Below are 16,944 nucleotides of genomic sequence, written 5' to 3' on the forward strand. Positions count from 1 at the left end.
CTTTCATTTGAGGGTATCCACATTAAAAATGGATGAAGGTTTTATGAGTTTCAGCTCCTTAACATGTGCCGCCCTGTTTTTAAAGGGACCAAAAGTAATTGGACAATTGACTCCAAGGCTATTTCATGGACAGGTGTGGGCAATCCCTTCGTTATGTCATTCTCAATTAAGCAGATAAAAGGCCTGGAGTTGATTTGAGGTGTGGTGCTTGCATTTGGAAGGTTTTGCTGTGAAGGAAACATGCGGTCAAAGGAGCTCTTCATGCAGGTGAAACAAGCCATCCTTAAGCTGCAAAAACAGAAAAAACCCATCCGAGAAATTGCTACAACATTAGGAGTGGCAAAATCTACAATTTGGTACATCCTGAGGCTTCCACGGTGCAAGCCACTCATAAGCATCAAGAATAAAAAGGCTAGACCGGACTTAGCTAAAAACATCTAAAAAGAGCCAGCACAGTTCTGGAAGAACATTCTTTGGACAGATGAAACCAAGATCAACCTCTACCAGAATGCTGGAAAGAGAAAAGTATGGTGAAGGCATGGTACAGCTCATGATCCAAAGCCTACCACATCATCTGTAAAACACGGCGGAGGCAGTGTGATGGCTTGGGCATGCATGGCTGCCAGTGGCACTGGGTCACTAGTGTTTATTGATGATGTGACACAGGACAGAAGCAGCCGAATGAATTCTGAGGTATTCAGAGCCATACTGTGTGCTCAGATCCAGCCAAATGCAGCCAAACTGATTGGTCGTCGTTTCATACTACAGATGGACAATGACCCAAAACATAAAGCCAAAGCAACCCAAGAGTTTATTAAAGCAAAGAAGTGGAATATTCTTGAATGGCCAAGTCAGTCACCTGATCTCAACCCAATTGAGCATGCATTTCACTTGTTAAACACTAAAAGCCCACAAACAAACAGCAACTGAAAACCACCGCAGTGAAGGCCTGGCAGAGCATCAAAAAGGAGGAAACACAGCGTCTGGTGATGTACATGAGCTCAAGACTTCAGGCAGTCATTGCCAGCAAAGGGTTTTCAACCAAGTACTAGAAATGAACATTTTATTTACAATTATTTAATCTGTCCAATTACTTTTGGTCCCTTTAAAAACAGGTTGGCACATGTTAAGGAGCTGAAACTCCTAAACCCTTCATCCAATTTTAATGTGGATACCCTCAAATGAAAGCTGAAACTTCAACTGCATCTGAATTGTTTTGTTTAAAATTCATTGTGGTAATGTCTAGAACCAAAATTAGAAAAAGGTTGTCTCTGTCCAAATATATATGGGCCTAACTGTACTTTAACTTAGCAGCTGAGCTCAGTGATAGGTTTCAGTGCAGTTGAAGTGAGACAATACCAGACATCATAAGACCCAGCTCTGGACCTGAGGAAGGTGTGTCATTTACTTCTATGTTTTGTTTAAAAAAAAGTAGAAATTGGGTAGCATGAAAATCCCTTTAACTTAGAATGATATAGCATTTATTTCCCAGCCTCTAGTTGCTGCGGCCAAGCACGTAGTGTTTGTAAACTACAAAAGTATTTACTGTCCCATAAATGTAGCAGACCTCCAAATAATCAGTCACCAGTCACCCAAGCTCATGTCTCAGGCGTGCTCTGGAATCTTCTCACATTCTCTGAGGCAAGATTTTTTTTTTCGTCAATCGTAGTAAAGTCTTTGAGAAATGGACAGAATTTGAGGATGATGTCACTCAGCCGCCTGCGTACTCAGACAATTCTTGTCATTTAATAAGGTCCACCACCCACATCTGCTCAGACTATAAGTATCTGAGTCCATCAAAGTCTTTACAGCTTAGAGGAACAATACACATCCGAGACAGAAACTTACCGGACGATTCGGAGAATACATACAAATCTTGTACTTCGCAGGTCAAAATGCAGAACAGAATCGCTGTAAATGTCTTCCTGATACTTGGTGAGTACATGACCTGCACACATTTTACAGAGAAGACTTTCAAAGTACAATTTGTTAGTTTGGCCTAAGTCCAGGAAACATCTCAGACATGTAACTACAAAAATCCAGATGCATAATATCTTCTGTCATGATGCACAAATATTAAAAAACAAGCTCCACTCTGCTGTACCTGCAGTGTAGCCGAGGTAGGTTTGCAATGGAGCTCCTTGAATCTGCATGGTTTGCTCATTATAAAGAGTGAGCTGACATCATTGCAGAATGATACATTATTTTAGATTTAATTTATTTAATTTATTCTCCCATGTCTATAGTTCTGCCATTTTTACCCTCTATCTCTTATCTAACAGATATCTATACTCCCCATATTTATCGTTTCTACCTATCCATCTATTTCCTATTTTTCTATGTAATATCTCTACCTTCTTTGCTATCTTTCTTTCATTTTCTCCTTCTATCCTTCCTACTTGCTTTCTCCCTCATCCTCTCCCTTCTTCATTCTTCTTTACTTCCTTCCTTCCTTCTCGCCTTACTTCACACTCCTTCCTTCTCTACCTTCCTCCTTCCTTTCTTCTCATCCTTACCTTCTTCCTTCTATGTCTCTCTTTATTTCCTTTACACCCTCCATTCCTCCTTCCTTCTTGCCTTTTTCCTTCCATCCTTCCTCCTTTCCTTCCCTCCATCTCTCCTTTCTTCCCACTCTCTCTTTGCTTCCTTCCTTCTTTCTCTCTTTCCTTTCTTCTTATCCTATCCTCCATACTTTGCAGCTTCCTTCATTTCCTCACTCCCCTTCTCTTTCTTTCCTCCATCCTTCCTTCTTTCATTTCTCCCTTTCATCCATCACTTCCTTTCTTTCTTCCTTTCTTTTTCTCTTCATTCTTTCCTTTCTTTCTCCCTGCCTCACTTCTTTATTCCCTCTTTTCTCCCTTACTTGCTCCTTCCCTCCTTCCCTCTCTTACTCCCCTCCGTCATCCCTCCCTTCCTTCCTCCCTTCCTTTCTTCCCTCCTCCCTTCTTTCTTTCTTCCTTCCTTCCTTCCCCCCTTCCTTTCCTCCTTCCTTCTTTCCGTCCTTCCTTCATTTCCTCCTTCCTCCCTCCCTTCCTTTCTTCCTTCTTGCCTTCCTTCTCAATATATATATAGCAGCAAATGAGATAAAATATAACTTTTAATACACCAATTAAAAGTACCAAAAATAATAATAGTGTCACCCACAAGAGAATTTAAAATAAGATGCAAGATAAATGGGAGATCCTTCTCCATATAACCTTGGGGGAGATCTTAGTGCATATGCATCCATGTTCTAGATTATGTGAGTTTCCGGACTTTCAGTCTTACGTGCTAAAACAGATCAAGCACGTGTCCAAATCATTAATACAATGAAATGCATGGTAAATCTGACAGCATTTTGGATGCCTGGAGACCAGTTTTTCAATGAGTCACCTGGGTATGGGATTGTGTTTCATCTTTGTTTGGCTTAACTTTGGGACTCCAATTCGGAAAGTCAGTGTGCAATAGAAATACACAACACAGAATGTGGGGGAAAGATTCAAGGGATTCAATAAATTATATCTTAAAGGGAACCTGTCGGCTTCAGAGGCACAGTGTGAATGACTGGAGACAGGCTCCTGAACTTCGGAACATGTGCAGTGTGCACCTCTGAAGCCGTGAAGCGTACACGTGGCCGCAGATGCACATTGATGCTGCTGTAAAGATCGACGCATATGCGCTAAATTTGTTTGAGCTAGCGATGAGGCCAGCTAGTGCAAATTATGTTATCATGTCCACAGGGGCATGAAAACATGACAAGAGGGATGAATTGTCTGGGGAGCTAATGCCCCATCGAATAGTCAAAGCTCTCATTAGAATAGAAAAGGACATAATAAAGGGTTTTTTAAAGCATTCATTCAACTGAATTACGTTATACACGGCTAGTTAGGCAGGGAGCTTACTCATGAATAGGTGAATGCTGCCGGGTTAGGAACATAGGGGACCTGACAGGTTCCCTTTAAATCCAGTTAAACTCTAATTTTTGGTGGAATACTAGTCGATGTTTCCAAATATTACACTTATTTTCTAAATTTAAATTTTTTATTTGTATTATAAAATTTAAATCAGGTGGGAATAAATGATAAAATATTTACTATAATATATTTACTACTAATAGACATTTAAAAAAGGAAAAAAGTTTCAAACACTGACAATAAATATTAAATATGTGCCATAAATTCTTAATTCTTTCTTGTTGCAGAACTATTTACAATATTTGGATCTGCACAGGAGTCAGCTGCTTTACAACCAGGTAATAATTAATATAACAATATTTACATCGTTTCATTTATTCAGAATTTGTTTACTAGTGCATACTCCAAAGAATGTATCTAAAATAATACTGCCCCTATCTGCAAGAACATAACTACTATAATACTGCCCCTATGTACAAGAAAATATCTACTATAATACTGTCCCTATGTACAAGAATATATATAAATACTATAATACTGCTCCTGTGTACAAGAAAATATCTACTATAATACTGCTCCTATCTACACGAATATAACTACTATAATACTGCCCCCTATGTACAAAAATATAACTACTATAATACTGCCCCTATCTGCAAGAACATAACTACTATAATACTGCCCCTATGTGCAAGAATATAACTACACTAATACTGCCTCTATGTACAAGAATATAACTACTATAATACTGCTCCCATGTAGAGGAATATAATTACTATACTACTGCCCCCTATGTACAAGAATATAACTACTATAATACTGCTCCTATGTACAAGAAAATATCTACTATAATAATGCTCCTATCTACAAGAATATAACTACTATAATACTGCCCCCTATGTACAAGAATATAACTACTATAATACTGCTCCTATGTAGAGGAATATAATTACTATAATACTGCCCCTTTGTGCAAGAATATAACTACTATAATACTGCTCCTATGTACAAGAAAATATCTACTATAATACTGCTCCTATCTACAAGAATATAACTACTATAATACTGCCCCCTATGTACAAGAATGTAACTACTATAATACTGCTCCCTATGTACAAAAATATAACGACTATAATACTGACCCTTATATACAAGAATATAACTACTATCATACTGCTAGTATCTACAAGAATGTTAATACAATAATAAAGCCCCATATACAAAAATATATCTAATATAATACTGTCCCCTACATACAAGAATGTAACTGCTATAATGCTGCTCGTATGTACGAGAATATAACTACTATAATACTGACCCTATGTACAAGAATATAACTACTATAATACTGCCCCCTATGTACAAGAATATAAGTACTATAATGCTGCTTGTACGTACAAGAAAAAACTACTATAATACTGCCCGTAAATACAAGAATGTAACTAAAATAATACTGCCTCCATCTACAAGAATATAACAACAATAACACTGCTCCTATTTATAAGAATATAAATAATCTAATTCTGTGCCCTATATACAATAATATAAATATTATAATACTGCCCCCTATCTGCAAGAATATAACTACTAAAATACTGCCCCTATGTAGAATATAATTACTATAATACTGCTCCTATGTATAGCAATATAACTAAAATAATTTTGCTCCAATGTACAAGAATACAACTATTATAATGCTGCTCCTGTGTACAAAAATCTAACTAATGTAATACTGCCAATTATGTACAAGAATATAACTACTATAATACTGCCCCTATGTACAAGATTATAACTACTATAATACTTCCACTATGTGCAAGACTATAACTACTATAAGACTGCTCATATGTATAAGAATATAACTACTATAATACTGCCCCCTATCTACAAGAATATAACTACTATAATGATGCTCCCTATGTACCAGAATATAACTACTATAATACTGCCCTCTATGTACAAGAATATAATACTGTCCCCATGTACAAGCATATAACTACATGGGGACATATACCCCATAATTGATGGTATGGCGTGGTATATGGGGTACAAAGATAGTGGGGCCATTTTTCATCAATGGAAACCTCAATTCCACTGGATATCTGAAATTGCTACATGATGATGTGTTGCCCTCTTTATGCACTGAAGATTGCACTTTCCCTGAGCTTTTCCAGCAAGATGGTGCACCACCACATTATAGGTGTCAGGTCCGAGCATTCCTACAAGGATTCTGACCCCTTTAGACTAGCATTTCTTCTGCGGTGTTGCTATCAGTGTGTCAAGAGTGGGAGAAGAGGGTTGCATTGGCAATACAACACAATGGGCAGCACTTTGAACACATTTTATAGGTGGTCATAAACGTGTAAATAACGCATGAAAGAATAAAGTTACATTAAAACCAAGCACACCATTGTTTTTCCTGTGAAATTCTCAATAAATTTGGTGTGTCACATGATCCTCCTCCCATTGAAAAAAATAAAGTTGGATCCAAAATGGCCGACTTCAAAATGGCCACCATAGTCACCATCCATCTTGAAAAGTTTCCCCCCTCCCATATACTAATGTGTCACAAACAGGAAGTTGATATCACCAACCATTCCCATTTTATTTAGGTGTATCCAAATACATGGCCCACCCTGTATAATTTTGCCCACTATGAAGAATATAAATACTGTAATACTGCTCCTATATATCAGAATATATCTAAAATAATACTGCCCCTATCTATAAGAATAGAACTACTATGATACTGCTTCTTATGTACAAGAATATAACTACTACAATACTGACCCCTATGTACAAGAATATAACTACTATAATACTGCACCTATGTAGAAGAAAACAACAACTATAATACAACACCTATATAAAAGAATGTATCTAAAATAAAACTGCCCCTATCTGCAAGAATATAACTACTATAATACTGCTCCTATGTACAAGAATATAATGACTATAATATTGCCCCTATGTACAAGAATATAACTACTGTTATAATGCTCCTATATACAAGAATATAACTATTATAATACTGCTCCTATCTACAAGAATATAACTACTATAATACTGCTCCTATATACAAGAATATAATTACTATAATACTGCCCCTATGTACAAGAATATAACTATAATAATACTGCCCCTATGTACAAGAATATAACTACTATAATACTGCTCCTATGAACAAGAATATAACTACTATAATATTGCCCTCTATGTACAAGAATATAGCTAACATTATTCTGATCACTATGTACAAGATTATAAATACTGTAATACTGCCCCCTATGTGTAAGAATATAACTACTATAATACTGCCCTCATATACAAGAATGTATCTAAAATAATACTGCCCCTATCTACAAGAATATAACTACAATAACACTGCTCCTTATGTGCAAGAATTTAACTACTATAATACTGCCCCTATGTACAAGAATATAACTACTATAATACTGCTCCCTATGTACAGGAATATAACTATTACAATACTGCTCCTATATACAAGAATGTATGTAAAATAATCCTGCCTCTGTCTAGAAGAATTTAACTACAATAATACTGCTCATATTTGCAAGAAAATAACGACAATAATACTGCCTCTACGTACAAGAATACAACTACTATAATACTGCTCCAATGTACAAGAATATAACTACTAAATATTGCTTCCTATGTATAAGACACCCACCCCAGGGTGCAGGCGCTGTGGTGTCTTTGATACAGCTATCTGGGTAAAGCTGGAGTCACACACAACGTATAAAAATACTGTACGTTTTTCACGGACCAGAATTGCACAAATGTTCCCTAAACAATTATCCATATGTCATCCGATTGTTATGCGAGGATGCGATTTCCTCACATCTAAGCATCCGTATGACATCTGTATTGCATCCGTATGACAAAATTTTCTCTCCGGCTTGAAAAATGGACATATAATGGATCCCAAAGACAGGTTAAAACACAAATGAAAGAATAGATATATACACATACTGTAGAATATATACAGCATATATATATATACACATGTTAATGAGACACATATATATATATATTTCTATTTCATAGAGTTCTACGTAGCATAATAGCCGCTAAATCAATTGCCGGCTTTTGGAAAATCATTACAGAACCAACATGAAACGACACATGGTTTACATACAGTAACCATTTTTTGTTTTTTTATATTAATTTATATTTAATTTATATTAATATCTGCAATCACTCACTGGTTTTCCCTCTCTGGCGAAGAAAATACCACGGGAGCCCATGCAATTTTTTTCACCGAATTAACCCGTTAATTTAACACCTACATGTCCCAAATTTTATACACATGCACTAAACTAATTATTAGTCAAAGACATATAAAAAACTAAATGAAATGAAATGGTTTACTGTATGTAAACCATGTGTCATTTCATGGTTTTGGAATGATTTTACAGAAGCCGACAATAGAATTAGCGGCTATTCTGCTATGTAGAACTCTATGAACTATAAATATATATATATATATATATATATATATATATATATCTCAATGACATGTGCATATATATATATATATATATGCATATATATATATATACAGTTAGGTCCATATATATTTGGACGGAGACAACATTTTTCTATTTTTGGTTCTAGACATTACCACAATGAATTTTAAACAAAACAATTCAGATGCAGTTGAAGTTCAGATTTTCAGCTTTCAATTGAGGGTATCCACATTAAAATTGGATGAAGGGTTTAGGAGTTTCAGCTCCTTAACATGTGCCACCCTGTTTTTAAAGGGACCAAAAGTAATTGGACAATTGACTCCAAGGCTATTTCATGGACAGGTGTGGGCAATCCCTTCGTTATGTCATTCTCAATTAAGCAGATAAAAGGCCTGGAGTTGATTTGAGGTGTGGTGCTTGCATTTGGAAGGTTTTGCTGTGAAGGAAACATGCGGTCAAAGGAGCTCTCCATGCAGGTAAAACAAGCCATCCTTAAGCTGCAAAAACAGAAAAAAAACATCCAAGAAATTGCTACAACATTAGGAGTGGCAAAATCTACAGTTTGGTACATCCTGAGAAAGAAAGCACTGGTGAACTCATCAATGCAAAAAGACCTGGGCGCCCACGGAAGACAACAGTGGTGGATGATCGCAGAATAATCTCCATGGTGAAGAGAAACCCCTTCACAACTGCCAACCAAGTGAACAACACTCTCCAGGAGGTAGGCGTATCAATATCCAAATCTACCATAAAGAGAAGACTGCATGAAAGTAAATACAGAGGGTTCACTGCACGGTGCAAGCCACTCATAAGCAACAAGAATAAAAAGGCTAGACTGGACTTTGCTAAAAAACATCTAAAAAAGCCAGCACAGTTCTGGAAGAACATTCTTTGGACAGATGAAACCAAGATCAACCTCTACCAGAATGATGGAAAGAGAAAAGTATGGCGAAGACATGGTACAGCTCATGATCCAAAGCATACCACATCATCTGTAAAACACGGCGGAGGCAGTGTGATGGCTTGGGCATGCATGGCTGCCAGTGGCACTGGGTCACTAGTGTTTATTGATGATGTGACACAGGACAGAAGCAGCCGAATGAATTCTGAGGTATTCAGAGCCATAATGTGTGCTCAGATCCAGCCAAATGCAGCCAAACTGATTGGTCGTCATTTTATACTACAGATGGACAATGACCCAAAACATAAAGCCAAAGCAACCCAAGAGTTTATTAAAGCAAAGAAGTGGAATATTCTTGAATGGCCAAGTCAGTCACCTGATCTCAATCCAATTGAGCATGCATTTCACTTGTTAAAGACTAAACTTCAGACAAAAAGGCCCACAAACAAACAGCAACAGAAAACCACCGCAGTGAAGGCCTCACAGAGCATCAAAAAGGAGGAAACACAGCATCTGGTGATGTCCATGAGTTCAAGACTTCAGCCCGTCATTGCCTACAAAGGGTTTTCAACAAGTACTAGAAAAGAACATTTTATTTACAATTATTTAATCTGTCTAATTACTTTTGGTCCCTTTAAAAACAGGGTGGCACATGTTAAGGAGCTGAAACTCCTAAACCCTTCATCCAATTTTAATGTGGATACCCTCAAATGAAAGCTGAAAGTCTGAACTTCAACTGCACCTGAATTGTTCTGTTTAAAATTCATTATGGTAATATCTAGAACCAAAATTAGAAAAATGTTGTCTCTGTCCAAATATATATGGACCTAACTGTACTTACCGCTTGCTCCTTGCATCTTCTGGATGCCTTTTTGACACACATATGCACTTTTTCTCCCCCATTTACCTGTTCCCTTAATGTAAGATTTAAAATAAAGTATATTCTTATATTATATTGGATCCATTTGTTCACTTTTTACTTTATCTTTCTTATGCACCTATTTACAACAAAACAATATAACTACTATAATACTGTTCCCTATGTGCAAGAACATAACTAGTATAATACTGCATATATACAAGAATTTAACTACTATAATACTGCCCCTATGTACAAGAATATAACTACTATAATATTGTCCCCTATGTACAAGAATATAACTACTATAATACTGCCCCTATGTACAAGAATATAACTACTATAATACTGCTCCTATATGCAATAATATAACTACTATAATACTGCTCCTATGTACAAGAATATAACTACTATAATACTGCCTCTATGTACAAGAATATAACTACTATAATGCTGCCCACTATGTACAAGAATATAATTACTATAATACTGCCCCTATGTACAAGAATATAACTACTATAATACTGCTCCTATGTACAAGAATATAACTACTATAATACTGCCCCCTATGTACAAGAATATTACTACTATAATACTGCTCCTATGTACAAGAATATAGCTACTATAATACTGCCCCTATGTACAAGAATATTACTACTATAATACTGCCCCCTATGTACAAGAATATAACTGCTATAATACTGCCCCTATGTACAAGAATATAACTACTATAATACTGCCCCATGTACAAGAATATAATTACTATAATACTGCCCCTATGTACAAGAATATAATTACTATAATACTGCCCCTATGTACAAGAATATAACTACTATAATACTGCCCCTATGTACAAGAATATAACTACTATAATACTGCCCCTATATACAAAAATATAGCTACTATAATACTGCCCCTATGTACAAGAATATAACTACTATAATACTGCCCTTATGTATAAGAATATAACGTGTTCTGATTTTTTTCACATGAGGTTTTGTTTTGTTTCTTTCTTGCAGATTCCTTCTGTGAGCCCAATAAAATGTTTTACCAGTGTAAACCTTGCCCAAGGACCTGTGGTGACGTGAACATGCCATGTCTGAAGATTTGTCAGCCCGAATGTTACTGCAAACCTGGTTTCGTCCTGGCATCTGTGAACTCCAACACCTGCATCCCCGAGTCTCAGTGCACGTCCTGTGGGCCAAATGCAAAGTTCACCGACTGTAACTCTCATTGCCAGGACACCTGTGACAACTACATGGAGATAAACAGAGCCTGTCCTATGATGTGCCAGCCTGGATGCGTCTGTGAGAAGGGTTACGTTATGTCCAATAATCAGTGTATTAAGCCAATACTGTGTCCCAATAGGACAAGGGCTTTACATCCAATATTATTGCCCCTGTTACATGGCATGTATTCAAATGCCACCAACACAGCCACTTAGAGTAATACCACATGGCTTATGACATATTTAAGTGCACTGTATATATGTTTTCTGTTATATGCTTTCAATAAAATTATTTTATTTTGCATTTTGTTTGGGGTTTGAATAAAATAATCAGTAACTGAGGAGTATTCCCAGCATACAGTTATATAGTTACCATAAGAAACGTCCAAATCTCATCGGGCACTTCAACAGTAATCAAAACAACACTAATCCCTATATACTCAGGAGGGACAATGAAGAGATCCCAAAAATATACCGTACTTAAAAACAATAAGTTTATTGCAACAGTTTAAAATACAAAAATAAAAAAGCACAATGCTGCCAAAGGGACACTGAGCAAAAAAATATGTAACAATAGTGAAATTTAACACTTATAAGTGCAAAGCAACATGTAACAATGTAAATATTAAACCTAACACACTAATGTATTATAGTATACAGTATGGTAATGTCCACACTACGCAATATATCCCCTGGTAAATGCAAAACATGCAGTAATGTACAAGCGCTCACAATATAAGTATAATATTAGCTTGCTATGATATAAGCTAAGTAACCATGTGAAAAAAACGCTATATTAGCATGTGAACACCAGAGCTCCCAATATATCAAACACCAGCTAAATTACCATAACAGGCATATATTAGCCCACAAGTGTAACAATGGGATTAACGCCAATGAAACTACCGCGATGTAATCACTACCAGAGATTAAACGGAGTTAAATCTATAAACATGAGTTGAACAAAGAGGCACATTACCTAATCCACATGTAGCTCAGTGTCCCCTCACCCCGACGTGCGTTTCGCCGCCAGCTTCTTCCGGGGGTGTGTCAGGGTGAGGGGTATCTAAATATTTACAAGGCAGACAGCCAATCAAAGAAGAGAAGAGAAGAAGCAGGACGGTATCCACTTACTGCGGCGCATGACAGATTAACCCGCCTCCTCACTGACATACTTCCTCTTAACAGCGCTCAATGACACGCAAGCACTATATGGCTATGCGTGTCAGTGTCTGAGCACTTAAGGAAGTTATCGGAGGCCGAGAAAAACACGCATGCGCACTGCAGGTTTAACCAAACTCATTGCATAAAGAAAATCAGTGAATAGAAGCATAGTAAGGCCCGAAAATACAAACCAAACACAATCTATTCCATCATAAATACTTTTTCTTCACTGTGAACCATTAAATAAATAATAAATATAGAAAAAATAACATGCACAGTGTAGGTGACTAAAAATAAAACTAAATAATAAATAAGTAACAATAACCATATAAACTATAAAGTGCTTTTATTAATGTGATATATTTTAAGAATAAAGTGCCTTCATAAATATAATAAATTTTAATAATAAAGTGCATTCATTAATGTTATATAAATAACTATTAATGACCTCCTTAAAGTGACAATTAATGGGAAAAAGTGCACTGCGCATAAATAACTAATCTTATCAAAACATCCAAGAATATCTAAATGATAGAATAAACATACATAAAAAAGAAGAAAAAAGGGGAAGAGGAAAGAACAAATGGACAACAGAGTCCCAATAATAAATACAATATAATATTATAAAGTGCAAGACTGGACTATAAGGTGCCAACAAACTCGACTATAAAGTCCCAATAATAAATAAAAAAAAGTGCATAAAGTGACGAAGTGATTATTGCACCTATATAGATATCATATTCCAAAGATAAACATAATTACACATATAAAAAACATAATTACATATATATAAGACATAATTACACATGTAAAAGACATAATGTTGCAAATAAAGTCACAATTGTACATATGCATAATATAAATATCACTATCCAGTGAAAAACATTATTACATATGTGACAGACATAACATTGTAGATACATACATTATACTTGAGTGAAATATATACATAATGAAAAATACATATTATATAAAGGTAAAATACCCATGTACATAACAAAAATAATAACCCCCCCACATATAACACATATATAAACGTAAGGTCCTCATCACTACTGTCCCAACATCACAACTGTCCATAATAGCATTATCCAAGCCGAAATATCTTCCACATATATCAAGGAGATACCGCCCATAATGAAGAAAAGCTAGGAAAAATAAAATCAATTAAGATCACAAAATAAAACAAATGAAAAGCAACTCAACCCAAAAGATATCCCCCACGAAAAAATGCATCCTTACAGAAAAGCAGAATAACCCATGGTTTCGCTTAAACCTGATGGACTAATGGTGCCAAGACGATAAATCCAGCGACATTCTAACTGACCAAGAGCCCTCCCAACATCACCCCCACGTGAACCCAGGTCCACCTGGTCAATGGCTTTGATTCTCAAGACCCTAGAATTACAATTGTGAAATTTCTTAAAGTGACGTGGTAAGGTCTTCAAAAGAGACTCATCCTCAATTGTTATAGCCTTCTCTATATCCAGAGCATGTTCTCTAACACGCACCTTGAGTTCCCACGTGGTAAGGCCCACGTACACCTTACTACACGGACACTCAGCAAGATAGACAACCGCCCTGGATGTGCATGTCAAATGTTTTCGTATCTCATACAAACGAGACCCGTCCCAATTTTTAAAGGACTTACCTTTGACCAGATTAAAGCATGCCTTGCAGTGACTGCATGGAAAAAACCCTTGACTGGGTGGAGAACAAGGTCTGATGAACTCCCTCCTCTGGTGAAGGAAGGTAGTGAGGCTGATTACCAAACACATGGGCAGCTAGATGATGACTGGGTGGCTGGAATTGAGGACTGGATATAAGGCTGCCGACGCCCTTCTTCCTGGCTGGTGATTTTCCTGCTGGATTCTTGGAGACCAGTCTGATTCCTGCATCTCAAAGCTAAGTTTTTCTGTTCTGCTTTGTACTCTTCAGTTTTGTTTTTGTTTTGCCTTGTTTTTTGGGAGTTCTGCCTTCCCCGGCCGGGGGTGAGCTGAACTCCATTTTTGTCTCTGATCTGTTGATATTTTGCTCTGTCTTCAGAATATACCTGAGTGCTGATATAGTCTTTTGAAGCCTAGCAACTTCAGGGCCTTTTTTTCCTATCAGTCGGTTGGCTCATTTTGATAAGATTTTTGCGGATGGCAGACAGCAGCTTTCCTGTCCTGTCCTATGTAGTTAGCTTGGGCCCCATCATTTGCTCAACCTATCTTTCTATCTGTGTTAGTGTTTTCATCTTGCTTCACTGTCATTATATGTTGGGGGCTGCCTATTGCTTTGGGGTCTGCTCTGGTGCAGTTTAGTTTTTCCTCTTTCTGTCTTTAGGCTATATAGTTCTCCGGCTGTGATCGAGGGGTCTAGGGCACCGTAGGAACCCCCCACGGCTACTGCTAGTTGTTGTGGATAGGTTCAGGGGTCTGCAATCCGATAGCTGCCAACCTCTCTGTTTTTTCTGGACTTAGCTGGTATTTTGTTTTTTCCTCCTTCGGTGACTCATCACAACACCTTTTCTTGAACATCTTCCATCACTCTGACTTACTACTACTACAAAGACCCAGTAAAGGTATCTGGCTCTAAAGAAAATCCTCAAAGGACTGTCTTATATCCGCTTCTTCCAAGAGAGATGAATTGAGCCTCCAAAAGCCTTTTCCCATCTGGAGGGTCTCTGTAACATTCAGAGAAAACCAAATTAAACAGTGGTCGGAGAACTCCACCTCAACAACAGACACTGCTGAAAAAACAGCTTCCTCCTTTAAATAAAACCTATCTATTCTGGACCTACAGTTACCTCTATGATAGGTGAACCCCTCGTGGCCTGGGGTGTGCTGAATGTGGACATCCACCAGGTGAGCCTCACTAGCTATACTATTAAGGGCGATGATATCAAAAGTTAGCTTGTCTTGTCTCTGGAACCTCCTCTATCTCGGGGCCTCATGACAGTATTGCAGTCCCCCCCCAAAGACAACCTGCCGACTTGTAAAAAGGTAGGGCTTGATCCTCATAAAGAGACACTTCCGGTCCCACTTAGATTGGGGACCATAGACGTTAATGAGCTGGCGCTCTTGTCCCTTCATTAGGACATCTAAGATCAGGCAACTCCCCATTTCTAACTCAATAACCTGTCGGTATTCCACCGGTGCCGTAAAAAGGACTTGGCTGCAAGAGACCAATAGGAGGGCCTGAGTCTCCATTTTTTCTCAGCCTTAAACATGTGTGCCATGCTTGGCAGTCTGGTCTATTGCAAAAAGAAAATGTCAGCTTAAACCCGGCTGAGAAAATCAAAGACCACAAATCTGGTTGTATCTGACTTTATGCTGGTGACAATAATGGATGCCAGCGTCAAGAGAATGGGTACCGCCATCACTGGTGATTGAGTTAGATGGCGTTCTTCTTTTCACTTCCCTCTGCCTCAGAGGAGGAATCCTTCCCCCTCTTTAACCACAAAGAGGTTCCATTCCCACATGTTTTTTCTTTTTATCATCCTCCTATCCGGACTCTGGGCCAGTGCCTCCCTCCTTACATTCCCAGAAGAAGGAGACTCGGCACCTCATGTAAGCCCAGCGGAGGCTGTAACCTCACCCTCAGCTTCCTTCCCAGAGGCAGAGATGTTCTCAAGGGCTTGGAACTGGTTAGAAAGACCAACCAGAGGGAAGTCAGTTTTTCCTTCCTTAGGTACCTTGGTCATAGTGGGAGCAGATGTTCTATCTCATTTCTTTCTCTTCTTTTTGGTTCTGAGCTTACGCTTGTCCTCTAGCCACTGCCTATCATCCTCATCCATACTTTCATAATGGGAAGATTCTGAGGAAGTGGCGCTTTCCTCCCTGTGGATTCTCCTGACTTCCTCATCCATCTCATCATTCGGGGCCTCAGTAGCAAGACTGGCGTCCAGGACAAGGACCGCCCCAGTAGTCTGGGGCTCGCCTAGCTCGCTCTCCTGTCTGTACTTGTCTAGACAGCTCAGCTGGGCAGGCATCTTTTTATTGCTTTTCCTCCTTGGCCCCTCAGCTCCCTCACCTCTGCTAGTCCCTTCCCCAGCAGAATCAGCCTCATGGCTTTCTCCCACCAGGGTCACGACTGCATTAGCGAAGGAGCAAGGACAATGGCTTAATGGGTGACCTAACTCACCACACAGGTGGCACCTAATCTCCACACAAGATGCATCAAGACATTTTTGACCTTCGCATCATCCGGCACAAGGGGCTCAGGCTCCTCCACAGAACTGGAGGCATCCTCACGCTTGGTCTTATGTGTGCCAGAACACAGAACTGGAGGCGATCTCACCCTGGTCTTACGTGTGCCCTCTGCATCATCAGTTGATATTTTCCATTGCTTCACTGTTGATACCAGATGCCGCTGATCTTTCGTTAAGTGAGGCACTGCTGTTACTTTAAATCAGTGTCTTGATG

At 38.1% G+C, this 16,944-nt stretch overlaps 1 protein-coding gene across 1 annotated transcript; it reads left to right on the plus strand.

The window, feature by feature from the left end:
- The first annotated feature begins 1,768 nt into the window (after window positions 1–1,768).
- On the plus strand, window positions 1,769–11,675 carry LOC141084870 (zonadhesin-like). The gene is made up of 3 exons (XM_073569831.1): window positions 1,769–1,935; window positions 4,181–4,231; window positions 11,163–11,675. The coding sequence occupies exons 1-3, from the start codon at window positions 1,896–1,898 to the stop codon at window positions 11,585–11,587; spliced, it is 516 nt and encodes a 171-aa protein (XP_073425932.1). The 5' UTR covers window positions 1,769–1,895; the 3' UTR covers window positions 11,588–11,675.
- The last annotated feature ends 5,269 nt before the right edge of the window (window positions 11,676–16,944 follow it).

This window comes from Dendrobates tinctorius, unplaced genomic scaffold, assembly GCF_039654945.1.
Source record: "Dendrobates tinctorius isolate UK_male_01 unplaced genomic scaffold, ASM3965494v1 ptg000028l, whole genome shotgun sequence".
NCBI classification, from domain to species: domain Eukaryota; kingdom Metazoa; phylum Chordata; class Amphibia; order Anura; family Dendrobatidae; genus Dendrobates; species Dendrobates tinctorius.